Source organism: Pelodiscus sinensis, chromosome 5 (assembly GCF_049634645.1).
Source record: "Pelodiscus sinensis isolate JC-2024 chromosome 5, ASM4963464v1, whole genome shotgun sequence".
In the NCBI taxonomy this organism is placed as follows: domain Eukaryota; kingdom Metazoa; phylum Chordata; order Testudines; family Trionychidae; genus Pelodiscus; species Pelodiscus sinensis.
In genome coordinates, this window is record NC_134715.1 from 116,806,757 (window position 1) to 116,834,667 (window position 27,911).

The 27,911-nt window shown below is 43.0% G+C and overlaps 1 protein-coding gene and 1 long non-coding RNA gene across 2 annotated transcripts in view; one reads left to right on the forward strand and one right to left on the reverse strand.

Moving 5' to 3' along the window:
- NOP14 (NOP14 nucleolar protein) overlaps positions 1-27,911 on the forward strand; it is a 50,497-nt gene that overhangs the window by 13,042 nt on the left and 9,544 nt on the right. The window contains exons 4-13 of the mRNA XM_075930837.1: positions 4,148-4,293; positions 4,988-5,125; positions 7,325-7,447; positions 8,758-8,889; positions 11,357-11,657; positions 14,088-14,218; positions 14,403-14,488; positions 18,441-18,576; positions 20,253-20,354; positions 26,257-26,410. Coding sequence (XP_075786952.1) covers positions 4,148-4,293; positions 4,988-5,125; positions 7,325-7,447; positions 8,758-8,889; positions 11,357-11,657; positions 14,088-14,218; positions 14,403-14,488; positions 18,441-18,576; positions 20,253-20,354; positions 26,257-26,410 — 1,449 coding nt within the window. The remainder of the gene's footprint in view (positions 1-4,147; positions 4,294-4,987; positions 5,126-7,324; positions 7,448-8,757; positions 8,890-11,356; positions 11,658-14,087; positions 14,219-14,402; positions 14,489-18,440; positions 18,577-20,252; positions 20,355-26,256; positions 26,411-27,911) is intronic.
- Positions 19,750-27,208, reverse strand: LOC142829686 (uncharacterized). Its single transcript, XR_012904407.1, has 3 exons — positions 27,050-27,208; positions 26,900-26,948; positions 19,750-20,028 (listed from the first exon to the last, which is right to left on the reverse strand). It is a non-coding gene; the product is annotated as an uncharacterized LOC142829686 (long non-coding RNA).

Here is a 27,911-nt window from a genome sequence, read left to right on the forward strand (position 1 = left end):
ATAGTTTAGTATCATCCACAAACTTTACCACCTCACTGCTTACCTCTTTCTCCAGATCTTTTATGAATAAGTTGAACAGGATTGGTCCCAGGACTGATCCTTGGGGGACACCACTAGTTACCCCTCTCCATTTTGAAAATTTATCATTTATTCCTACCCTTTGTTTCCTGTCTTTTAACCAGTTCTCAGTCCATGAAAGGACCTTCCCTCTTATCACATGGCAATGTAATTTACACAAGAGCCTTTGGTGAGGGACTTTGACAAAGGCTTTCTGAAAATATAAGTATACTATATCTACTGGATTCCCCATGTCTGCATGTTTGTTAACCCCTTCAAAGAACTCTAATAGATTAGTAAGACATGATTTCCCTTTACAGAAACCATGTTGACTTTTGCCCAACAAATTATGTTCTTCTACACACCTGACAATTTCATTCTTTACTATTGTTTCGACTAATTTGCCCGGTTCTGAAGTTAGACCTCCTACTTACAATAGTGAATAGTTATTCATACAAATAGTCTCATTGAAGCCAATGGGATTTCTTGTGTCAGTTAGTGCAAGTTAATGTGAGTAAAGGGTTTGCAGTCTGGCCCTTTGGGTATAGCTATAGGAAATGTACAGGCAGTCCCCGGGTTACGTACAAGATAGGGACTGTAGGTTTGTTCTTAAGTTGAATCTGTATGTAAGTCGGAACTGGCGTCCAGATTCAGCCACTGCTGAAACTGACCGCCAGTTCTGACTTACATACAGAATCAACTGAAGAACCCCAAGCGTCCCCAAGTCAGCTGCTGCTGAAACTGATCAGCAGCTGATTCCAGGAAGCCCAGAGCAGAGCAACTCTGCCTCGGGCTTCCTGTAGTCAGCGCTGGTCAGTTTCAGCAGCGGCTAAATCAGGACGCCTGGGGCAGAGCAGCTGGGGTGCTGCTGGGTTGCTCCAGTAGCGCCGCTCCTCGGCACTACTGGACCAACCCAGCAGCACCCCATCTGCTCTGCCCCAGGCGTCCTGATTCAGCCGCTGCTGAAACTGACCAGCAGCGGCTGAATCAGGACCAGAGCGGCGCTGCGGGACCAACCGGCAGCACCCCAGCTGCTCTGCCACAGGCGTCCGGAGAAAAGCCTAGTCTGCTGGGGGGGGGGGGGGGGGGGGGCGTACTAGCTGCGCCCTCCCCCCACCCCAGCAGACCAGGAAGACACGGGCGGCGGACCGAGACGCACCGCGGGCCCGCCGCCTGGGTCCTCCGCGGCTTTGCTCCCCGTCCCCCTGGTCTGCTGGAGACCAGCAGACCAGGGAGACAGGGAGCAAAGCCTCTGAGGACGCCGGCAGCGGGACAGCTGCGGGGCGTCTGGGCTGTCCTGCTGCCGGCTTCCCCCGCGGCTTTGCAAAGCCTCGGGGAAGCCGGCAGCGGAGCAGTCCAGGCGCGCCTGGGCTGCCTCGCTGCCCGAGCCCCCCCGCAGCTTTGCAAAGCCGCGGGGAAGCCGGCAGCGGAGCAGTCCAGGCGCGCCTGGGCTGCCTCGCTGCCCGAGCCCCCCCGCAGCTTTGCAAAGCCGTGGGGAAGCCGGCAGCGGAGCAGTCCAGGCGCGCCTGGGCTGCCTTGCTGCCCGAGCCCCCCCGCAGCTTTGCAAAGCCGCGGGGAAGCCGGCAGCGGAGCAGTCCAGGCGTGCCTGGGCTGCCTTGCTGCCCGAGCCCCCCCGCAGCGGAGCAGTCCAGGCGCCCCTGGGCTGCCCGAGCCCCTCCGCGGCTTTGCTCTGCGTCTTCCTGGTCTGCAGACCAGGGAGACGCAGAGAAAGCCCCCGAGTACAGGGGCGGCAGGACCGCGAGGTCCCGCAGTCCGTGTACTCTGGGGCAGCCCCGTTCGTAACTGCGGATCCGACATAAGTCGGATCCGCGTAAGTCGGGGACTGCCTGTATATTAAAAATCTTTCCATAATTACTTTTATTTTTTCTATTTGGCAAATCTGGAGCTAGTTTCTGTATCCCTTAGTGATGTGAGTAATCTATAATTATGCAAGTATCTCCTTTCACCTGGATAAGTCTACATCTTCACTTAGACAGATGCACTCAAAAAAAATATATATATAAGTCTGTTTGTCCATTTGTTCAAGAATGCCTCTTAAACTGTAAGAGCTAGGATGTCCAAATTTGGTGCAGCTTTCTCTCACTCTAATTTAAACAAGGGTCAGGGTTTGGTTGAGTCTGGAAAATGGGCAGTGCTGGTAATGGGAGTATTTCCCATAATACGGAAAGGGAGAGGCAGAGAGAAGGAACACAAAAGAGAGGAGCACAGAGAGGCCAAGAGAATGGCCCCTGAGGGCCAAGAGAATGGCCAGCAGGGCTAGGGCTCTGCCATCTTGCCTGCCAGCACACCAGCAAGGAGCCCTTCTGCCCCACACCTGAAGTTTGCTACCCCACATTGTGAAGAGCCAGCAGCCAGTGAGGGGGCCTTCTGGAGGAGGGGCAGCCCCTAGAGCCTGACCCCTTCCCAGACAGGCTGTGGGGGGAGGGAGAAACCGCTAGAGGCCCCGTGCAGCCCTTGACAGCATGCAGGCTGTGGGGCCACTGCAGGAGGGATAGCCACCCAGAGCCTCACCTCACCCCAACAGGCTGCAGGGTGGGTCACTGCAGGAGGGGGAAGCCCCTGGAGCCTCCCCCCTAACAGGCTGCAGAGGGAGGGAGCCTGCTGGCCAGGGGAGTGCTGCTCCACCTCCTGGGAGGAGTTGCTGCTGGGATAGCATTACCCTCACCGACACAGCCCCACTAAGACCCCTCACAGCCCCCTGTCCTGAGTCTCCTGCCCTGAATGTACACCTCACACTTGCCCTGAGGCCCCTCCCCACCCCTCCCAACTCTCTGCCCTAAGCCACCTGCCTCTCCTCACCCCCAGACTTTTACTCCAGTCTTCTTTTTTTTTAAATAACATGTATATTTTTCATTTATTTTACTTACACTCTCTCTCTCTGTCTCTGTCTCTCTCTCTCTCTCTCTCTCTCTCTCAGCAATGCCAGGTACATCTGCTAGTATATAAATAAATATTGCTTATATGAATAAAGATTGTTTGTGGCTATGTTTGGATACACAGAAAGAGAAAAGCCAGCCTGGCAACTTCAGTTTATATATGACTATGATGTCAGTAGAAATGTTCGTGCCTTTTGTAAAAGTTTTTGTGAATGTTTGCTCATGAGTAAGTAGTAGGAGTTCATGCAATGTAGTCTCTACTGGACTGTTGCACTTGTCCAAAGTTAATTGCAGGATCATGGCATTAATTGTGTTAAAATAGAGCTGATTTATTTTTAATTCAATGAAAGATAGTTTTAAAGAAAAATAGATATTTAATTTTATATCCCTCTAGATTATAAACACTGTACAGATTTTTTGTTTTAAACAGGTTTTGGTGTTGTTTAGTTTTGGGGTACTCTTTGAATAAAATAACTAAACACAAGTGTTATGTCTGACATGAAAGTTAGGACAGTGATCACAAGCAAAAAAAAAAAATCCAGTGTTGAAGCTAACCTACTATTCCAGGTTCCTCTTGTGGGATAGATGTTCTTTTTTGTGATGTGTGAACTCTTGATCCTGCAAACCCCTGTGCATGTTTGTGTGCCAGTGGAACTCCTCATATTCTTAAAATCAGTTGTTGTTGTTAAGTGTCTGCAGGATCAGGGCCTAAGTTTGTGCTCTTATAAATCAAACACAGTCAGCATTTGGTGATTAAACCGTGTTCTGTTCCTGGCTGTCATAGACCTTTTCTGGAATGTTGATCAAGCCACTGAACTTCTCTTTGCTCTATCTGTAAAATACGAATAATAATGCTTATCTTCACGTTAATTATGTGAGGATTAATAGATTAAAGCATTCTATTGCTGATTTAACACAAAGTATCTTTTGCTTTTGGGTATTTGAAAGGAAACTTAAAGTTTAGAAACCCAAGGTCAGAGTGGGAATACCTTTTTTCAAAAGTTTCATCTTAACTTAGGCCAAGCATCAATCGTTATCTGTGGATATGGGTTTTAAAACTTGATTAACTAGCTGTTTTATTCTTTCAGGGAATCTATTAGTTGCATCTATGCCTTAATAGGGAAATAGCACCTTATAATCTTAATGACAGAGTAAATCTATATATTGATTAATCTTTTCTATTCTTTTTTCAGCTGAGCTCACTGCTGCTCACTTTGGAGGGGGTGGAGGTCTCCTTCGTAGGAAAGCACCAAGTGGGGAACAAGATAAAGAAGAGGAAAAACCTAAATCTCGCAAGGAGCTGATTGAAGAGCTGATTGCCAAATCCAAACGAGAGAAAGTGAGTATGTAGCCTTTGAATAATAATAATAATAATAAACAAAAATGGACAGACTACATTAAATTTCATATCATTATAGCAGAAAACATTCTGTAAAACCATTATCAGCTTTAAGACATGGAAACCACCATATCCCCTTTCTTCGTGAGAAGTGTGCTTTTTCACAGGAGAAGCAGTAAGTAAAGGGAGTATGCCTTTCTAAATATAGAGCCAAATGATCATATACCTGACCCTCTTGGGAAATGGTATAAAACAGTGGTGTCCAGTGGTTCTGAAGCAGTAGCCACTATAGTGAAAGTCACACTCAACTGGCCAAATAGCCACATTGTTCAAGCCAAGTAGCCACACTCAACCGACCGAATTGCCATGTGTCTAGTAGCTAGCATGTTGGACATGACAGGTATAGAGTGTCTGCTTTTTTGCAGGTTCCCAAACCCTTCACCTATGAACTCTGTAAGCATGGCTATTCTGCCCTTGTATCCCTCATTGCAGGCTTGTGCTACTGTTCACCTAGAGTGCTTAATATTGCAAAACAGGTTGGTTGTGCATTAATTTTTTTTACCATATGTTTAACTTTGTCTACATATGGACCTCATTTGCTCTTGATGCTGCAGGTGATCTTCCTTGGGCAGTTACACAAATTATTGGCCAATTGAACAATAATTATGATATATGCATATTTTAATTTTTCTAGAGAGAGAGACAAACTCAGAGAGAAAATGCCTTGGAACTCACAGAAAAACTTGACACTGATTGGAAAGAAATCCAAACCCTTCTCTCCCACAAAACCCCTAAGTCAGAGAGGAAAGATAAAGACGAGGATAAACCCAAGGTAAGGTTTTGTCAATATAGCTTTGTTTCGTTGCAGCCTTTACTGATTTGATTCCAGTTATGGAATCAAAGTACGTAGTTATTGACAGTTAAGGAGGAATTTGTTCACTAGTTATTTATATATGATCATTTCTAATTAAAATATTTAAAATGTCTAGTGTTTTAGTAAAATTGAAAGAATTCTACAGTCTCTGAAGGAGTTTCATCTCAGAATTATGAGGTTGGAAGGATTTTTAGTAGATACTAATTTTAGAGAAATAAAGGATTTGTATTAAGTATTTTAAGACTTGACCAAGAAGTTCATCATGATTATGGCTACGCTTTTTCATTAGCTGTTGAATTTGAGTGAGGTTGCTTGTTCTATAAAAATATGAATAATATTCTGGTTTATTTGTAAGACACAAACATTTTCTTGAAGAGATATCATCTGCTTGAAAAGGAAAATGCCTGAGTTGTAAATGCCTTTGAAATGTCTCTTGAACACACATTCTTCAAGGGCATGTCTACACTGGGGCATTATTTCAAAATAATTCCCCTTATTTGAAATAAAAAGGCAAGTGTCTACACTGCAAGACAGTATTTTGAAATAATGTCAAGCTGGAGGTTTTCTTACTCCGACTCCCGTAATCCTCATTTCAGAAGGAGTAAAGGAAGTTGAAGAAAGAGTGTTCTTCCTTCGACTTCCTGCTGTATAGACAGCACCAAAAGCCAAATTAAACTATTTCCACTTTAACTACGCAATTGACGTAGCTGAAATTGCGAATCTTAAGTCACATTTTGCCCTGTTGTGTAGATGTCCCCTATTTTAGCAATAGATGTTTGTGGCAGTAACTTCACTTCTGCATCAATTGGCACATAAAATCTCTCTTCACACTTATTTAAAAAAGAGTGAAAATTCTAGTGATTTGGGCAGATTAATTGTGAAAGTGAATCTAGAAGTTCTAACAGGTAGACAAATATGCCATGAACAATTTATCAAGTTTTATCTTGGTTTTGAAATTGACATGAAACCTTTGTAGATTTCATTTGGAAGTTTGTTGGATACAGAGAAAATGAGAATCAGTGATGTTCTGTTGCGTTCATATGCAGTTTGGGAGAAAATTCATAATCTGGTTTAGTATAAAAGGAAAATTTTGTCAATTTAAATGTTTTAAACAAGTGGCATGGTTTAGTGCAGGGGTGGAAAACCTACAGCCTGGGGGCCAGATGTGGCCCTTGGCTTGCCTGGATCCGGACTTCGAGGCCCTGGTCTTTCTCCCTCTTCCCCCACCCCCAGCATTGGGGAGCCTGCATTGGTGCTGCAGCCCCCACCCCACCATGGGGCTGGAGCCCACAATCTACTAGCCTAGGTCCCTCAGACTCTGTACGCGAGGGGAGTGCGGGGGAGTGTCTTTCTCCTTCTCAGTCGGGGCCACGTCAGGGAGGGCTTGTTTTTGTTGTTGGGGTTTTTTGCTTCTCACTTGTGTATGGCCCCCGACTGATTTTTTCTGTGGGTCAGTGTCCCCCAACCCAAAAATCGTTCTCTACCCATACCCTTTTCATCTCTACCCCTAATTTGCATTGTGGCTCTGGGCACACTGTACCTCATTTTATCTGTCAAATGAGGATATTGTCTTCCTAATTAAGATGTAACTCATGTTTTGTACACTGGTTTGAGGATATATAATGCTATGTAAGTGATCAGTTTATTAAACATTTTTTCTGGTTTTTTTTATAGAAATGTGAATAGGTAACTGGGTAAACCAAGGGGCTGAAGCAGCCCCTGCTTCTGGTGCTGTGGCTGCTTCAGCCTGACTGACTGGAGGGCAGGGGTAGTAGAGGCTGCTCTGTCCCATCGAGATGGAATCCACACCCACCCTCTTTTAATCAATTAACTAGGTCACTTAACATTTAACTGGTTAACTAATTAAATGGGATTTTACATCCCTAATTTTTGACCAGATATAGTTTCTTAGATTTCATATTCACTTATGTATGTATGTATGTATTTTAAAGTGAGAATTTTCCTGGGGGTGGGGGAAGTCTCCATGAATTTCAGTTTCCACTCAATTAGTCTTTTCCAAGTTCTTTTATTGTGTTGGTGTTCTTTCATGACTTCTCCAGAGCCAATCATAGTCATTCCTGAATGAACCAAGGGCTTCCTGTGGATGTGCACAAAAAGTAACATATTAACTAATTATGAAATTGTATATTTCTGTAGCCTGATGAGTATGATATGATTGTTCGAGAACTTGGGTTTGAGATGAAGGCACAACCCTCTGACAGGTTGAAAACTGAGGAAGAATTGGCAAAAGAGGAGCAAGAAAGACTTCAGAAATTAGAGGTACGTGAGTGTTTTAAATTGTGGTGTAGACCTCCCATTGGTAGTGAACTTTTACAGTTTTTTGTCATTGCTTTAACCTCAGTTTGAAAGCAGTTGTACTAAAAGATGCAGGAGACAATTCTGAAAATAAGCCCCTGTCATAGTCTAATGGAACTATTTGCATCACTACACAGATAACATGATTTACCCATTTTTCATGGATTTTTAATTTGACTATTTAAAAAGAATGGGCTGAATACTTGGCACATGAAATGACATGGCAAGAAAACTAATATTTTTTTTCAGTTAAATACAAGTTGCACCAAGGTTGTCTTTCTGTATCATTCAGACCTAATATGTGCTTAAAACTTTTAGATGAACCTGCGTTGTGTACAGGAGCTGAATCAACATCTGTGCAAATCCTGCACCGCTTCCCTTCTGTAGCTGCAAAGGGTCCCCTGGCAATTGTGCTGATGCGAGTTTGCTCTGTGGGGGGATAGGATTTACCTGGGAAGGTTTGCATGTTCCCGAGGAGCTCAGTGCGCCCTGGGCATCAGTGCACAAAGAGTGGGTCTTGGTAGGGCCCAAGCCTACTGTTAAATTGATCTTCTTCAAATAAAAACTTTAAGCTATGACTGCAAGGCTACTTCAATATTAAGTCTTCTATAGTGACCACAGTGCTGCTCAGTTATCACTAATCAGAGTGGAGGAAAAGATTCTTTTCCTCTTATTTCATGCAGTGCATCTCTGGCTCCAAATCCAAATAATTGCTGGTTGGAGGAGGGGGAGCGGGAAATGCTCCACAATAAGTAATGGCTCAGTTACAGTTGGATGAGTCAGTTGACAAGTTTTCGTAGTTAAAATTCCTTTCAAAGCCTTTTAAGTTTGTTCAAACCTATTTTAAATATAGGAAATATGCATGCATGCATGCTGCACAACCATAAAGTTCTAAAGAAGCTACTGCTTTGTGAAAATAATATAATTACCAAAATATATATTTAAGAGTATAAATAAATATTTCATTGCCAAAGATACACAAGGCTTTTGGTAAATATATTTCAAACCCTTCAAAATATGGGTTAGACTATATACAGTCAGACTCATTTACCAGTCCCACTCACCAAAACAAGGCAACTTGAAGTTCAAGCTAATATGTTATTGTATCTTTGCGTTTTATTGTTCCTTCCCTCTGTTAAATGAATAATGCTAGTTAAAATTTTGTTTTCTCTTTGGTTTTCTTTTCTTAATTACTTTGAAAATTGGAGAAAAAATAGATAATCTAGGTCATATGAACTATATTGTCTTTCCCCTGATTTTATTTTAAAACTCAGGCCGATAGACTACATCGAATGCATGGAAAAGATGAACATGAGAACAAAAAGAAACCCAAGCATATGTCAGCTGATGATTTAGCAGATGGCTTCATCCTGGATAAAGATGACAGACGTTTACTTTCTTATAAAGTAAGGATTTGATTGTTTTATAATGACTTTCAACATTGTTGTAATGAAGAGAAAATCATTTCCAATGAAACAGAACTCTTTTCTGTCGATTTTATTATTTTTTATCTGGGTGTACTGCACTTTCCACCTGAACTTTATTCCTTGTACACAAGAGATTGTTTCAGATTCTCTCCTGTATTAGGGCTGGACTGATCATGCAGGCAGCGTAAAGCAACCTACATCTAGCATAGAGGACCCACCCTAGTGTACGGAGATCAACTTATGGTGTAATTGTAGCTCCAATATCATCCACATAAGGCAGGTGTGGGCAAAAGGGCCTCTGCAGGTCAGATGTGGTCCACTAAGTAAGTTGATCTGGCCCGCAAAGGCCCTGCCACTCCCTCTGCCCCCAGAACAGTAAGTGCCTGGGGATGGGGGAAGCGCACAAAGTCTCCTCCCACCCTGCAAGGGGTGTGGTGCTTCTAAGTGCCTCATGCTTCTTTCAGGGGATGGTGGGAGGACACCAGTCTTGCCAATCATTGTGGGTAGGGCAGCGTGTGAAGTCTCCTCCCGTCCTGCAAAGGGCTCGGGGAACTTAGCTGGTGGTTGACTCTAAGCGTGATGCTTCCTTCATGTGCTCTCCCTCCCCAGGCCCTGATTGACCTGTGGGCACGGGAGGGAGTGTGTAACTTCTCCTCCCACTACCAGGGCACAAGTGTCTAGAGGGAACTGCCAGCTGTTCAGAACATCTGTCGGTACTCTCTGGGGATGGGCAGAGAGATTGCATGCTCTCCCACCCTCAGACGAATCAGGGCCTTTGGGTGGGGAAGCACAGAGGTGTCCTGGCCCCGCCCCTTCTGCCTGAGTCCCTGCCCCTTCAGGGACAGCCCGGGGCCAATTCAAAATTTTCTAAAGTGAGCCCCCGGTCAAACATTATTGCCCACCTCTGGCATAAGGGATATAGCCATGATTTCTCCACACTCAGAAGGAGCTGACTAGTATGCAACTATTCCACACTAGAGGAGAATAAAAAGTGATTTAAAGCATACTTTATTAAATACCTCCTCTGTCGACCTATGCTTTGTGCCTCTCAACTGCAACAGATCAGAGTTCTCATGAAATTACCTTCCTCTTTCAGATAGAGGAATCACTGGCATTTTGAGTGCATTGGCTTCACTCAGTGATTAGGCTCTCTGATCAGTGACCCTGTAAAAACAGTCTAGCAGGCTTTGATGTTTGCCTTCCCTTTTTGTAATGTCAAATGTACTTGGTTAACAAGAGAAATGATGGCTCTGTTGCTGCAAATTGTATGTGGCATCTATCAGACCCCCTCCTATAATCACCAGTAATAAAAATCTTGTAACGAGGCATGGTGTGTGAGGCAGACTATAGATAGAGTCTTTTTCTAGGTCTGTATTAGTTCTAACAGAAATAAAAGGGAGTAAAACTGTATTCTGGGACCACTTTTCCTTGTCTTATATTCTTTGTAAGTGCATTGAGAACAGTTGAGTTACAAAATGTGCAAGTAAGTGTAGAACTTGTTCCTCAGCAGCTGTTATCCAGTTCAGGTTGTTGGGGCTTCTGACATCTTGGGATCAAGCCCATACTGAGGGGAAATCTTCCTTGTTCTATTCATAAAAAAGTCCCATAGAAGGCACTTTTTAAATACAGGTGAAATCTTCCATTTGCGGTGTAACTCTGGCTACAGACACTGCTTCTCTGGCTGCCCATCTTTCAATTTTTACATCCCCAGCACCGGTTTTCCTGTATGTCACCTTAGTGACTTTGCTCAGCTACTCCCAATTCGCTCATCTTTCTTCCTTGGTTTCTACTTCTCCATCTTCCCTTTTCAACTGATACCCAGTCTATGTACTGTCAGAGCCAAATTTTAATTTGCAAACTACTGGTCCACCTAATATACCGCTGGATTTTAAATAATATTCAATTTTTATCAAACTCGGAGATAAGAGGATCTGATGTGTTTCTAGTAGGGTTGTTAAAAAGTGGGTAATTGTATAACCATTGAAAACCTCAGTGGTTATATGCACCTGCAGTGCAGGGCAGTAGCTGGCTCCCCAGGATCCAGGGCATGCTGGGAGCCAGCTGTTAAGCTGGCTCTCGGCACACATTGGCTCCCAGTTGCAGCCCTGCTCCCAGGAAATTGACTGCTGTCCCCATGCTGCTGCCTCTGAATCAGCTGCTCCCAGCTACAACTCTGCTCCTGAGGAGCTGACTGCTGCCCCAGGATGCTGTCTGGAATACAAAGCCAGCAGCATGGGACAGCAGCTGGCTCCCCAGGAATGGGTAAGAGCCTGTGTCTAACTGTTAACAGTAACCAATATGCCCAGGCTTATCAGGTACCATTTAAATGGTTATACTTTTACATCCCTAGTTTCTAGTAATACAAGTAAAGGCGTTATTTTAACTTATAATTTAAAACCCAACAGTATTCTTGTAAGCTAGTTTAAGTCTTTTTCTCTATTAATAGGATGGAAAAATAAATGTTGGAAATGAAGAGAAAGAAGGTGGAAATGAAGAAGAGAGTGAAAGTGAAGAAGAAAGTGAGGGAGAACCTACTAGGGAAGATGGGGAAGAAGCAATTGTTGAGGAAGATGATGCTACAGATAGTCCCTCTGATCTTGAATCTGACATGGGGAGCGAGGAAGAGGTAACTGCAGATGAAGACCAGAAAAAGAAACACAAAGGAAACGAAAATAAATTGCAAAGTGAGAAAGAACAAAATGCTAAGATAGAAGCTGCCAAATCTGAGCTTCCATACACATTTACTGGTAAGATTCCTACTGATTGACTAGGTAGAGGGGTTGTTTATTTTCTGGAAATAAGGATCTATGTCTGAGGCTCCACTTCATGTAGTAACTCCTCACTTAACATAGTGCCAGTTAATGTTTTGTTACATTGCTTTATCTATTAAAGCACACGTTCATTGTTGCTCAGTGCTCCTGTCATGGGGTGGTTTTGCCCTGCCCCTTCATAGGCAGGGTTTTGCACCCTTCAGGCCCCTCGCTAAGTGTTGCAGCCTGTGAGTGTCTCAGTCCTTATGAGCAAGGTCCTCTCACTATGTCCTTGTGGCCACAGTTAGTACCACATCCCTTCTCTTAGGGTTAGTGAGACCCATTCCATTCCCTTCCCTCCGGGCAGTGGGGCCAAGTGGCCTGAATCAGTCATCATGCTCTTCTCTTAGAACAGTGAGGCCTAATGGCCCGAGCCAGCAGCAGTGCCCCCTGTGTTCCGGGCAGTAAGGCCTAGCTGCTAGAGTCAATAGTCAATCACTCCCTATTCTAGGTCAGTCAGGCCTAAAAGCCAGAGTCCATATCAATAGCTCCCTCTTCCAGGAAAGTAAAGCCTTATTGGCCAGAGTCAGTCACAGCTGGAGCAACCTCTTGGGGACTAATGAGCTAATGGTGGGACACACCTATCAATGACAGGGCCCTTCCCTCTCCCCCGGGTCCCAGCCCAGGGCCCTGTCATTGATAGGTGTGTCCCACCATTAGCTCAGTGGCAAATCCGCCCGCAGCACGCTAGGCTTTTGAGGTTTTTGATCTCCCTGCCCTAGGCTGCTTCCTACCAGCATCCCTAACGTCAACTTCTCCAGTCACATCTTAGCCATTCTCAGCTGATTGGCCTCCACAGTTCGGTTGTCCCGTAGCTCCTCCTGCGGAGTTCTGGCATCAGCTCCTTCCTCCGCAGCACTCAGCCCTGACTGAGCTGCTTCAATGGCCTTTCTACTAAGGATATAAAAGACTAGTCGACTAACTGATAAGCATTTGCTTATTGGTAGGGCTCAACAAATAATGCAGTCTACTCGCCTGTGGCGAGTAGATGGCAACCCGGAAGAGCCAAGTTCGGGCGCTCTGCGCATGTTGCGGTTCGGCAAGCCCTGCTTATCTGCTAGTATTTTGACTAGTCGATATGCCCCCCCCCCCCCCTTTGCTGCCTCAAAGGGCGGAGGAAGGGGTACTTCAGAGTGGCAGCACGTGGGGCTTTCTCTGCTAGGTAGCCCACGTTCACTCTTTCATGCCCAAGGCGGGGTTGGTACACCCTGTCATAGCTTCCTTATAACATCGTATGGCTGCCTGCTCTGTCCACTACTTGCAGGATTTTCTGGAAAAGCAGCCTATCCTTGTGGGGGTTTGGAATCAGGGTGGGCTGGCAGCCCCTCATCAGCTCTCATAAGTTCCCTATGCAGCTGCTCCTCCTCCTACTGCCGTGCTGCTCCTGCCCTCTGTCTTGAAGCTGTTCCCGAAAGCCTCCTGCTTGCAATGCTGAGAGAGCGGGAAGAGGGATGTTGTTGTTCCCCCCTCTTCCCTAGTTGAGCCCCCTCCCTCCAACTCTGTACCCCCTCTCCACAAAGCAGGATATCACAGCTACAAAGTCCTGTGTCTGGGCTTCCTGGTCTACTTACAAGGGCAGTGTACTTGAAGGGAAGTCGGCATACTTAAAGGGGCAATGCATGTCTCTATTTGCCTCCCTCCCTCTTCCCCCCCCCCCCCCCCCCCCCCACCACCACCACCACGCTGCTGCCTTTGTATCAGCAGACAGGAGCCAGTGCACACGGGCAGCTGGCTTTTAAGCCGGCTCCTCGTGTGCACCGGCTCCTGCGCAGCAGCCTGCTTCTCGCTCCCCTCTCCCCCCCATGTAACTGCTGACATTTTCAGTGAAAGCACAATTGAATAATTAAAGAACATTTTAACATCCCTAGTTTAAATTGAATCTGGCATCATTTTTATGAGGGAAGTTATTAAATTAAAAAAGAGCTCTAAGGAAGTACATTGGCTAAGCTTTTATAAAACACTATAAATAACTGGCACACACGTATTTCTTTCCATTAGTAGGTATATATATATATCTTACTGTATTCCATGCAAGATAGTGGACTGCGTATCTTGAAAATTACACAGTTTGTGCGACCATAAAAACAGAAAATATAGAATTATGGGTAAATTTTGGACAGTGAACTTTAAGTCTGCTCCTCTTTGTGTATGGCTATGTGATTGTATATTCTGTCTCAAATAACATAGTGATAATATGGTTTTATTTATCTTTTAAATGTTAACTTAACATTTTTCTAGAAGTCTTATTGCTTTGTTCTGATTTGAAATAGCTATTTTCTAGAAGTTTGTTGACAATGTAAAATATTTTCTAATTTATCTTAAATTTCAACAGGTTATGCTTGATTTTTTTTATTATTATTATTATAGTTCCAGAATCCTGTGAAAAACTTAAATCTTTACTGTTTGGAAGAATAATAGAAGAACAGCTTGTTATCTTAGAGAGGATTCAGAAGTGCAATCATCCAAGCCTTGCAGTAGGAAACAAAGCAAAGTTAGAAGTATGTTTGAGTTTTAATATGAATTTTGAATGCTAAAGTGAGTGGACTAAATGTTCAAGGAGCAATTTGAAATATATTGTTTTTGTATTCACATTATTTAAAGAAAATGTTATTTAAAATTTACAATTGGGAGTACACACACATACAACTGTGTAATGGTTTTTAAATGGTTTACTTTTTGCAGAAACTATTTGGCTTCCTTTTGGAGTACATTGGAGAGTTAGCAACTGTGGAACCACCAGAGCTCAAAATGATTGACAAATTGGTCCTGTAAGTAATAAAACATGTTGACTATAGCCCCCTAGTGGTTCCAAGAGAAAAAGATAGCTGCTTGACAATAAAGCACACAGTGTGTTACTTAGTTTAAATTCTCCTATTAACATTGAAAACTAATTTTCCACTTACTTTATTGTGTTTTAATGTTGTTTCTTTTAGTGCCTTAGTCATTACTTGTATTAAAAAGCTTCCAACATTCTAAAAGCAAATTAACAGAATTCTCAGTGTGCAAGAGACATTCAATTAGAACTACATAATTACACAAGGAAAAACTATGGTAAATGAAAGTATATAGGGGTATGTCTGCACTACCACCCTAGTTCGAACTAGGGTGGTAATGTAGGCATACCGCACTTGCAAATGAAGCCCGGGATTTGAATTTCCCGGGCTTCATTTGCATAAGCCGGCCGGCGCCATTTTTAAATGCCGGCTTGTTCGAACCCCGTGCCGCGCGGCTACAGATAGTTCGGAATGGCTTGCTAGTTCGAACTATCTAGCCCGTGCCGCGTGTAGCCGCGCGGCACGGGGTTCGAACAAGCCGGCATTTAAAAATGGCTCCAGCCGGCTTATGCAAATGAAGCCCGGGAAATTCAAATCCCGGGCTTCATTTGCAAGTGCGGTATGCCTACATTACCCCGCTAGTTCGAACTAGCGGGGTAGTGTAGACATACCCTGGGTTACTAAGTCAAGTATTTGAAAGTTAGGCAATGCCAAATTTGTTACCTATTATTACTCATTGCAACATTTGTCCTGTGGCCATTAGGGATGTAAACAACTACTCGAGTAGTCGACTTTCTGATAAACTTAAGCTCACCAAGTAGTCGAGTCACTACTCAACCACTCACTCCCCACCACCACCCTTGCTGCCTCTGTACCATCTCTGCAGTGCATTTGGGGTGCAGCGGAGACAGAGCTGCAACACTCTGGGACCTGGCGTGAGCTGGGACTCAGCACTCCCAGCTTGCACCGGGTCTCCCACTGCAGCTCTGCCAGGTGGCTCTTACTACTTTAAAAGGCAGAGCTGCAGCAGTCTGGGACTCAGCACAAGACAGGACTGCTGCGTCCTGACTTGCACTGGGTCCCAGATGGCTGCAGCTCTACTTGTTAAATGTAGTAAGAGCCGCAAAGGGGGACATACCTCAGACCTACTCCCACTGCAGCTCTGCAGTTTAAATGTTGTAGGAGTCAGACTGCCTGCAAGCCCAACTCCTACTACATTTAAACTGCAGAGCTGCAGCTGATCAACTAATTGTGTACTTGATACAAATTATATTGAGTACAAGATTAGTCATTTACCCACTTCTTAACATCCTTAGTGTCCATTCTGTGCACTGACTGAGGACTAAGTGCAAAATGTGATCACATAATTAGGGATTGTGATAGAGATGCAGCCGTGTTAGTCTGGTCTAGCTGAAACAAAAGACAGAACTATGTAGCACTTTAAAGACTAACAAGATGGTTTCTTAGGTGATGAGTTTTTGGTGAGTCTGGCCCACGAAAGCGCATCACCTAATAAACCATCTTGTTAGTCTTTAAAGTGCTACATAGTTCTGTCTTACAATCCCTAATTATATCTCAATTTTGGATGTGAATGTATAGCCATTTACACAAATAACCGATGACCCTGTGCTCATCAATTAATCCTAACAGGCACACACACAGTCTTCCCTACACCCTCTGGCTGCAGACCTGTTCCCTTTCCCCCCCATTGGCCCACATACCGCCCTCCTGTAGTTGTTCTGGCCATTAGAAGGTGCTTACTAAGCAGCATACATTTGCTGTTAGCATCACTTTGGTGGTGGCATAGGCTAGACCAGGTCTACTCAACACATAGCCCATGGGCCGCATGCGGCCTGTTTGTTTGCGGACCATGGTGCAGTTTGGGTTTACACAGGGCTCAACACGCAGCTTGTGGGTGGGAGCCAAAACAAAAAAGTAGTCAATATGATGACTACTTGACTATAATGTTGAGATGCGTTTTAGTAGTTAACTTCCTGGACTGTCATTGCTCATTAAAAGTGCTGTAATATGGGTGGAAATCAAGTAAATATTGTATTTTATTAGTATCAGCAGAACTGACTTGTGTGTTGTGTAGTCTTGCCTTAAACTTTGTATTCATGCCTATCAGTGTGAAAGAAGCTAAGTATCAGAACATAACCACGCATCTCTAAGGATGGAGATGCATTTACATTGACGATCCCTGCCCAGTGTTTAGAGGTGTTTAAGTCTCAGCTTCACAAAGCTCTGGCTGGGTTGATTTAGTTGGGATTGGTCCTACCTAGAGCAGGGGGCTGGACTTGATGACCTTCTGAAGGTTCATTTTTTTAATTGTATCCTTTGGTATATATGGTTGTGACTACTTTCTTCCACTATTTGATCTGAGGAAGTGGGTCTGGCCCACGAAAGCTCATCATCTAATAAACCATCTTGTTAGTCTTTAAAGTGCTACATTGTCCTGCATTTTGCTTCATCTTCCAGCTCTATGATTCTATGAAATTCTCAAAGAAGTATTTGGATTATACTACCTTAACAGAACTTTTTGAGTACAACCGTATATTTAAGCAATAGAAATTCACATTTCACAGAACCTACTGAAAAATGTCAATCTAGTAAAATCAGAACCAGCACAGCCATGTTTGTACACCAGTTAATTGTCTTCTGCAGAAATAATTTCAATCAGAGTATATTCTGCTTTCAGCCTATCACAAATAACATTTCCAAAAGATGCTTAAAATAATAGTTCTTTATTAATATAAATGGGGTTGATAACGTTCATGGATTGATAACTTGCTAAAAGACAGGAAACAAAGGGTAGGAATAAATGGTGAGTTTTCAGAGTGGAGAGAGGTAACTGGTGGTGTCCCTGAAAGGTCTGTCCTGGGACCCTTTTTGATCAATGTGTTTATAAATGATCTAGAAAAGGATATAAATTGTGAGGTGGCAAAATTTGCAGATGATATCAGACTGCTCAAGGTAGTCAAGACCAAAGCAGACAGTGAAGAACTTCAAAAAGATCTCACCAAACTAAGTGATTGGGTAATAAAATGGCAAATTAAATTTAATGTTGATAAATGTAAAGTAATGCGCATTAGGAAAAAATAATCCCAACTATACATGCAATATGATGGGGACTAATTTATCTGCAACTACTCAAGAGAGATCTTGGGGTCATTGTGGACAGCTCTCTGAAAACATCTACTCAGTATGCAGCGGCAGTCAAAAAAGCAAATAGAATGTTAGGAATCATTTAAAAAGGGATGGAGACTGAGAGAGAGAATATCTTTTTGCTTCCATATAAGACCATGATATGCCCACATCTTGAATGCTGCATACAGATGTGGTCACCTCATCGCAAAAAAGATATTTTGACATTGGAAAAGGTTCAGAAAAGGGCTACAAAAATTATTATGGGTTTGGAATGAGTCTGCTATGAAGAGAGATTAAAAAGACTTGGACTTTTCATCTTAGAAAAGAGGAGACTAAGGGGGGTAATATGATATAGTCTATAAAATCATGCCAGGTATGGAAAAAGTGAATAAGGCAAAATTATTTACTTACTCCCGCAATATAAGAATTAGGGATCACCAAATGAAATTAATAGGCAGCAGGTTTAAAACAAACAAAAGGAAGGCTTTCTTCACTCAGCACATAGTCGACCAGTGGAACTCCTTGCCAGAGGATGTGGGAAAGGCTAGGACTTTAACAACCGAGCTAGATAAATTCATGGAGGTTAGGTACATCCCTAGCTTCTGTTTGTCTGGAGATGGATGACAGGAGAGGGATCATGTAATCATTACCTGTTGTATTCCCTCCCTTTGGGGCATCCAGTATTGGCCACTGTCAGCAGACAGGACACTGGGCTAGATGGACTTTTGGTCTGACCAAGTATGGCCATGTTTATGTTCTTATGGGTAAATTCATGATGACTTGTGTTTCTTGTTAATAGACCATTGTACAGTCTTTGCCAGATGTTTCCTGAAGCTGCAAGTAATAGCGTTAAATTTGTCCTCCAAGATGCTGCACATGACATGGAAGAAATGATTGAAGTCAAAGGTCGGGCAACATTTCCAAAGCTAGACATGGTATTTAATATATTTTGTTTAGAAAAGTCTATTGCTTTTTCCATTAGTGTAAAAAAATCAAGGTGATGTTAAATCTTGTTTTGCTTTTCACAGCTGATAATTCGAAATATGACACATTGCAGCATCTGTGGGCTTTCAATGCCCAGAATTTTCTGTCTGGAATAAATTAATTCTACAGAACAGAAATGTGGCTGCAGAAATTGAGCCACATTTAATTGAGAGGAGAAAACACTGATTCTAAATTAACAGATTTGCAAGGTTTCTTATTCTGTCTTAAAATAACTGAACAGTAATGTTATTGTAGGATTCTATGTGCCCCCTGCAACACTTAATGTTACTAAAATTACCACCCTAGAGCAAGGCAAGATTGTCCTTCCTGCTTTTGATCAAATGAAATGGATATTTTTTCTTAAATAAACTGTTTAAATAAAATGTTCCCCCCCCCCAAGGTTTAGTATTTTACCGTGCAATAACTTTTCTGCATCATAAATTAATAGAATTGTGGATGTAATACAACAATATTTTGAAATTTAAATATGATAGATAATAAATTAGGGGCCTTGGAATGAAATAGTTGAGCTTACCTGTTCACTAGTGAATTACAGTTTTATTGGATAACTTATGCTAAATCTATGAATAGACTCTTCTTTCAAACTATAAGTTGGATTATTAGGGCATTCAAGATGGGATGCTACCTCTTTGAAAATAGTAACAACTAATAGTAACAAACAATTGTTGTTTGGTAATATGCTTAAAAGACAAGCTATAAATCAGTGTTTGATTCAAAGGAAACTTCCTGCTTCATTGTACTAGGCTTAGTGAAGTAGTACAAGAGTGAAGACTGTAAGTAGTGTTTTGGGGTAATGCAGACTAAGGAGACAATAGGCTTAATACATTTTTAAGGTTGGATAGGTTGATTTTTCTTGAACAGTTATCCCAGTGTGGTTTGGGCAGTGCTTGTGAATCCATCATGGGAAGCCATGTTCACTTCTAGCATCTACATTTGCTATGTCATTGTCACAGTTACCAGATTAACTGACCCTCTGACCCTTTCTGATCTTTTGGTATGGAATTCTTAGACTGGGCCATAAACTAAAATCCTCTTTGATCAACCACAATTGCCTCAACAAGCCTGACTTACCTTCAGAGCTTGTAGTTTATTTTCCCCTGAGATGTAGTAACCAAACAGCCTTCTTAAAGCAACTTATTATTTTATTTAGAGCAAGAGCATTATAAAGAAAATTATCCATCTTCCATAAAGAAATCCTGGTAGGTCTGAGCTTCCGAACTCTTCGACACCAACAGAATGTGGGTCTCTTCTCTTAGCTCACCAGTCAGTTCTCTCTCCAGCTTCAAAAATTGCTCTTTAGAAGCTGTTTAGTCTTTTTCATCACATACATTGTCTTTCGGATTTGCGCAATGATGTCCTTATCTGAGGAGCCATTGTATTGCCTGTTGGAAAAACAAACAGCATCATTCAAGCAAAGCAATATAGACATATAATAAATATTCCACTGCTCCCATATGTTGTAAAGTCAATGATTGCTTATAAGTAGTCTTGAGATTACCGCATAGCAATTCCACATATAGAGTCACATATGTAAAACCGATTAAGATACTCAGAAACTGTTACTTACTGTATTCTAATTTCTTAGTCTGTTTTATCATTTTTTCAGCTCATTTATTTGAAAATTACTGCAATACTGTTTCCTACTTCTGACTTCTGGCACCCGGTAGTAACACCTGCATTTGTGTATATGAGCCAGTTACTTACTAAGGTATGTCTGTGATATTTTCTTTAAGTATAAGGCTTCAATGCCTCCATTTCTTTCTTATACTCCAACTTAAAATGCACTGGGATTAAGATGCAGGTTTAGAACTTTTTTGAAAAAAAATCTAGAAATATGTTTTAGTAGTATGTTATATCAGTAACTGTCAGGAAAATATTTGTGTTTACAAGTCCCACTCAGAGTACAGTCTTACTCTGACAAGATCACATCCACTGAGCTTTCATACAAAGACTCCACACCTGAACTACACAAAAATGAGGAAGCTTGTTAAATGGAAATCTGCAGTCACAAGAGTGAAATGCCTGTAAACCAAATAGAACAGTTTTAAAACGTCATAATAGAGGCTCTAGCTATGACATTTCAGAGTACAGTCCAGAACAGTGGGAGGTTGTCACCACCTGCCTTGCAACCTGGGCTTACAACCTGGGCTCCTCACAAACATACAAACAGTTTGCTGGCATGCACTGAGTGCCTGTGTATAGCTGCAGCATTACAGTGTGATTTCCACCAGTCTTAATTATCACTTGCAGAGTGACCACAATACATTCCTGGTCCTAACATTTCTTCAAAATGTGTGTTGTGCTTTGTCCCCAACTTTTTCCTAGACAGTCCAGAAATTTTAGGTCCATTGCTCCTGTAACAGAACAATATTCAACTGTTTCTGTTTTAAATGGAGTTACCCAAACAACTCAGTTTAAATACAACACTAGACTAATTAGATAAACTGGTTTTATTCTTTAATCAAAATAAAAAGAGAGAGCTTAAGTGATTACAAGTATTAGGTATTCATGTCAGAAATAGTTACAAAACAAATAAAGATAAAATGCTTCCTAGTACTAAAACGTAACGAACTAGACTCTGTTCAAAGTGAAATTGTTACCACCACATGTTCCCAGCAACAGGGCTGACTGAATTTCAGATCAGAATCTCTCCCAAAGTCAAATGGCTATTTCTTTTGCCTTAGGTGAAAGATAAGGAGATACTTTGAGGTGTTTTTTGTGCCTCACTTCTATAGTCTTTTGAAGTGCATTTTTGTGAGGATTACCCCTACATAAAATGTGGATCTGTTTGTTCTGGTCACCCTTCCTTACCAAAGAATGGCCACTTGACAGGTGATTGCCTATCAACTTTGATGACACTTGGCTAGAAGTGTCTGCTTGTCTTTTGTCTTTGAGGAGCCAAATTATGCACTCACCAACAGAGACCTAGCCAGAAGGGCCCTCTTGGTTGGGTCCCAACTTTGGGTGGCTGGGCAGGTATTGGTGGGAACTAAGGATGTTAGAATGCGGTTAATTGACTAGTCGATGGAATTTCCATTGACTAGTCGATAGGCACTTCCGCATTCCACCTTTAAAATGTACAGGAGCCCATGCTGACTCCGGGATGCATGCGGGTGCCTGCTTTGAAATGTACAGGAGTCCCCAGTGCATTTCGAGGCCATGGAGCCTGCGGTCAGCTGGGGACTCTCCAGCTCCCCTGGGTTCTGTGTAGCATTTCCCCAGAACCCGGTGTCAGTTGGGGACTCCCCAGCTGACCCTGGGCTCCACAGCTGCCCCTTTGAAACATAGAGGCAGCGTTTCAAAGGGGCAGCCTCTGCATAGCTGATCCCCGGCTCAGCTGTGCAGCTCTGCTCCTTTGAATGTCAAGATGGCATTTTAATGGGGCAGCGCTGCACAGCTGATCTGCGGCTCAGCTGCGGAGCCTGGGGTCAGCTGGGGATTCCGCAGCTAGCCCTGGGTTCCAAGCAGCATTTCCCCATTCAGCTGACCCCGGGTTCTGGGGAGATGTCCCCAATCCCCCGTTTTAAAGGAGCTGCAGATCAGCTGTGTGGCAGCTGCCCCTTTAAAATGCCACCTTGTGGTTTCAAAGTGGCAGTGCCACACAGCTGATCCTCAGCTCAGCTGTGCAGTGCTGCTGCTTTGAAGTACCCCTCCCCCTCCCCTTTGCTGCCTCTATCTTGTAGAGGCAGCAGGGGGAGGGAGGGGAAATGACTAGTCGACAGACTGCCCAATAAGCAAATGCTTATTATTGGATAGTCTACTAGTCCTTAACATCCTTAGTGGGAACAGTGAGCCCCACGTCCCAGCCCTGCTCCCCACTGGAGCACTGGCAGATCAGGGTCATACCTTGCACCCCGGCCCTGCTCCCCAGACATGGCAGCAGGACACCGAAGCAGGATCAGCCCTGACCCCGCTCCCCAGCTAGAGAGCTGGCAGTGCAGTGTCAACCCCAGCCTAGCTTGCTGGCTGGGAGTGGCAGAGCATCATGGTCCCCTCAAGCCCATCCATGGCTACACCACTGTTGACCAGAATTGCACAGTAACCACATTTGTTATAATTTCAGTTTATATTCATAATTTTACATGTAACTTTGTTACATACGTTTCACCGTGATATTACTGACCACAGAGCTATTTGTTTTTAAATGGTATGTTACAAAGCATAATTTGTATATATAGTCTACATAATAGTATGTAGGCTGAACTTTAGTGTGAATTTGGTCACAATCCCAATTTTTTTTTTTTTAAAAAGTAAGAGGACAAAACATGCTACCATTGCTGAATTACTTGATAAAAGAAGTATTTGGAGGCCAAAACTCATCTTTTACAAATTGGAAGTCAAATCCTAGTGAGGAATTTAGAAAGGAGCACAAACTCTGAAAGGCAGATGCGAAAGTAATTAGGACAAAAAAGAAATGAATTGCTACTAGCAAAAGACACAAAAACTAACAGCAAATACTTTTAAGTACATCAGAAGCAGGAAATCTGCCAAAGTATCTGGGGCAGAGGAGGGCGCCACTGGATAGTCAAGGTGCTAATGGAGTTTTCAAGGAAAAAATGGCCATTGCAGAGCAATTAAAGGAATTCTTTACATCGTTTTTCACTGGAGAGGATGTGGTTGATATCTCCACACCTGAATATTCCTTTTAGGTGACAAGCCTGAGAACCTGTCCAATATTTAGATGTCAGTAGACAAGTAGTGAAACAATGATAAATTAAATAGCAATAACTCACCACTCCCACTAGATAGCATTCACCCAAGGGTTCTGAAGAAACTCAAATATGAAATTGCACAACTGCCAACAGTGGCATGTAACCTATAGTTTAAATCAGGCCCTGTACCAATTGTCTGGAAGATAGCTAATGTAACACTGATTTTCAAGAGATGTATCAGAGGCAATCCTGGCCATTACAGGCTGATGAATTTAACTTCAGTACTTAACAAATTGGTAAAAAATATAGTAAACAATAATCTGGCACGTAAATGAACTTGATATATTGAGTGTCAACAATGCTTTTGTAAAAGGAAATCATGTCTCACTAATTATTAGAATTGACTATGTCAACAAGCATGTGGGTCACCATGATCCAGTTTATAGAGTGTACTTGGACTTTCAGAACAATTTTGACAAGGTCCCACACTAAAGACTTGTAAGCAAACTAAGCAGCCAAAGGTGACTGGTGACAGAAGGAGGGGCCACTGGACACGTCCTCTCCTCTCCCAACTCAGGGAAGGGTCAAGACAACCCCCTGCCAATCCAGGCCCTGCCTCTCCCCACCCTTGCTCTGCCCCACCCCACCTTCTCTCCTAGGCAACAGGGGACTAGCGGGGCCAGCTCCAGTAGCAGTAGTCCACACTGCGCCCCCTTTGGACTCATCTGCAGTGGGGAAGGCACAGCAAGGTGGCTCCAGCTCACAAGCTGTTGTTCTCCAGTGTACCGCTCTGGAGAAGCGATGGAACTGTTCCAGCACGCCGTAGAAGCAGTGCGGCCAAAGCTGCCTTCCCCACTCCTGGTGAGTACACGGGGGGAGGAAGGGGAAGCCAGGGCAGTCTCAGCCCCAGTAGTCCCCCTGCACGGCCATGCGGTACCCCAATCCCTGCATTCATCAGCAGTGATAGCAGGGAAGGCACAGGAAAGTGGCTTCAGCTCACATGGCACAGCTCTCACCAGCTTCCGCTTGCAGGGAGTGCTAGGGCAGTTCCACCTTTCCTCCAGAGTGGAGAGGCCGGAGAACCATCTCGCATGACCTAGAGCCACCAAGCCTGCTGCACCTTCACTGCCACTGTTAGTTAGTGCAGGGGGACATGGCATGGACTCCTCCTGCTGCCAGCTCCAGCCTGCTAGTCCCTCTGCCAGCCTCGGGGGAGGGTGGGGTGCTTGTGGTCCCAGTGCAGACCCCTTTCGCCCTCTCCCTGGTTCCCGGGCACATGCACATTGCCTCGTGGATCAGTGTCAGGTAAAAGATAAGACACAAATGCTAGGAATAAATGGTCAGCTTTCACAATGGAAAGTGGTAAACAGGAGGGTCTCCCAAGGGATTTATGCTGTTCAACATATTCATAAATGTTCAGAAAAAGGGGTAAACAGTGAGGTGGCAAAGTTTGCAGATACAGCCGGTCCCTAACTTACGGCCGTCTCGACTTACGACCATCCGCACTTACAACCAAACCGGTCGTAAATGCGGGCTCCGAGTTACGAACGCGACCCGCGCTTACGAACAGCACAGTCGCAATGTAACTCAATGGGTTCCGAGTTACAACATTCTGAGTTACGGCCAAGCGTTTGATCCGTAATGCATTCGTAACTCAGGGACCGGCTGTAATCCAACATTGTTCAAGATAGTTAAGTCCAAAGCAGAATGGAAAGAATTACAAAAGGTTCTCTTAAAACTGGGTGACTGGGCAACAAAATGGCAGATGAAATTCAGTGTTGATAAATGCAAAATAATGAACCTTGGAAAACATAGTACAATACATACAAAACTATAGGTTCTACATTAGCTGTTACCACTCAAGAAAGATCTTGAAGTCGTGTATTCTCTGAAAATATCTGCTCAGCATTCAGCAGCAGTCAATTCATAAGGCTGCTATGTAAATCTCTGATATGCACACATCTTAAATGATGCATACAGATCACCCCCTCCCAAAAAGATATATTCGGATTGGAAAGTGTACAGAGACAACAAAACAAGATGGCCAGGGATTGAACCCCATGCTCTGGGTGTCCCTAAATATCTGATTTTGAGAAGCTGGAACTAGACAACAGAAAATGGATCACTTAATAATTGCCTTGTTCTTTTTGTTCCCACTGAAGCATCTGGCATTGGCTGCTGTCAAAACACACGAAAATGAGCTAGATGAACCACGGGTCTGACCCAGTATAGCCATTCTTATGTTCATATTAATGTCTGTGGGTGTCATGAAATACAATGGGTATATGATCCTATTCATTAGCAATGATATCTTCCATATATGCTAATAGTACTTATTTAACAGGGACAGTTGATTTTATTTATAAAATACCCTGTCCCTCCAGAGCTAGCCAGCTACATTGAAATAAATTGAACAAAAGCGCCTCATTTTTTTTCAATCCTAAAGCCTTATTTGTGTAATTGAAATATTGAGATTCAGTTGCTCTTGTCTCATCTGACGTTGAGTCATTTTGAAATCCAGCAGTTGTTTGGTTCCTTTCTAAAAGTGGACATCATACATTGCAGTGCAAACTGTAGACCAGTGAGCAAAGAATAGAGTAAGAATCACAGAAACAAGGCAAGATATAAAAAGGATGTAATACTTGTATGTTAGTGCCATCCAGTGGTTAAAGTAGCTTTTGACAAGGCTTCTGTAGAATAATGCACATCTTCCCTTCAATGAGGAAAGGTATCAGATATTTACTAGGGAGAAGCAACATGTTTTAAAAATGATCTCAGTAAAAATATATATTAGCTTTTTTTTAATTGCTAAAAATGCCCTGCTGTGTAGATCATACATCTTTGTGAAACTCATTAAAATCTCACTGTTAGAGGCTATTATTTTTCCTTGTGTCTTGCACTTTAATTTTCATACTAATATGTTAATGCAAGATGTTTGTTTTATTATTTTTTTGTTAGTGCCAAGTCATGACGCTACAAGATGTTGTTAAAGGATTGTTTGTGTGTTGTTTATTCCTGGAATATGTATCGCTATCTCAAAGATTCATACCAGAGCTTATCAATTTCCTCCTTGGAATACTTCACATTGCTGTACCCCAAAAACGAACACAGGGTAAGTTTGCTTGCAGTGATAAATATGAATGTGCATTTGTTTTTATACCTCAAGCTTTGTTGTAATTAATAATTCTACCTTGAGAGCTTTATGTTCCAAATGAAAGACCAGGTCATCTCCTAGGTAGATCTCCTGAGCTGACCAGGAAACTAACCTCTCAAATATTGCAGTCCCCAAAAGATCCACCAGACACAAGTGCCATCTGTGTAGATGCCTTCTTCCATGCTGCTTCCCAGCCCTTATAGCAAAACTGCTCCTTCCCCTTTGACACCACAGTACAGTGAGAAAACCAGTGTGAGCTAATGCTGGTAAAGGTAATCTCTTTGGAGTTATGGGTTAGTGATTGAGGCTTCAGACTGCAGCTCATGCTACACACTCCTCATCTTATAAGCAAAATGCCAGAAGAACTGTAGTAGAGCTTCCATGCAGTCAAGCATACCAGAAAAATGAATGACACAAAGCTGATTTTCTCCTTCCTTGCATACCTACCTCGATTTGCTTCTTCCTGTCCTCATATTAACAGAGGGGACAATCTGGCCTGTAATGTAGAGCAATCTTCATTAGCACTTTGAGACAACATCGTCTAATAAACACCATGTAGACTATGACTGACTCTTGAATTTGGCCTTTTCTACTTACTCATGATTTCCATTCCAGTCTCTCTCTTTCTCTGGCCACTCCTCCTCAGTGCCCCATTTCTAGGTGCAAAGTTCACATGTTTTTCTCTTTGTCAGGGAATTTAGTGACAGTAATTCACCTATAAGGGGAAGAGAATTGTTGCCAAATCATGAAAATCAAATGCTTACAATACTTCCTTCACTGTTCAAACTTTAATGTGATTTATGGTTGGTAAACTATTAAACAATGTGAGACTTCCTTTGTGCAGTTTTATTGCAAGTCAGGTCTGCCAACAAGGGAGACAAAAAGGCCCTGGGGCTCCTGGCTGCCACTACTGCAGAAGTGGCAGGGGCTGGAACTCTGGGCCTTTTAAATTGCCATCAGCGCCCTGGGCAGCACACTCCAGGTGACACTGTATGAGTGGCATGGGAAGGCTAGCCTCAGCCCCACCCCTTTCACCTAAGGCCCAGCCCTGTCTTGGAGTGGGCTCCCCACTTCATCTTGCCCAGGAGCCCAGATATTCTGTTGGCCCCCTTGCTTCAAGTTTATCCTGTGTGGATTTTTAAAAAACTCCAACTCAGGTGTTTGTGTATTTGTTTGGTTTTGGTTGGTTTGTTTTAAGGATTTGCATTATTTAACTGCAAGTAGTCCTGGTTTCTAATTGTGTGTGTAGTGAAGGAAAGTTGCCTAAAGTGTCTGTGTGGTAAAGTGACACTTACCTATAAAGATAGTAGTTATTTACATGTAGACTATCAGAATTTCTGCAAGAGATATTTTAATTCTTTAAACATTGTATTGGTAATTGAAGCATATATACAAAAATTCAATCATATTTTAGAAATTCACATTAGAGCTGCTAAGATACTTTCTGTGCAATTCAATA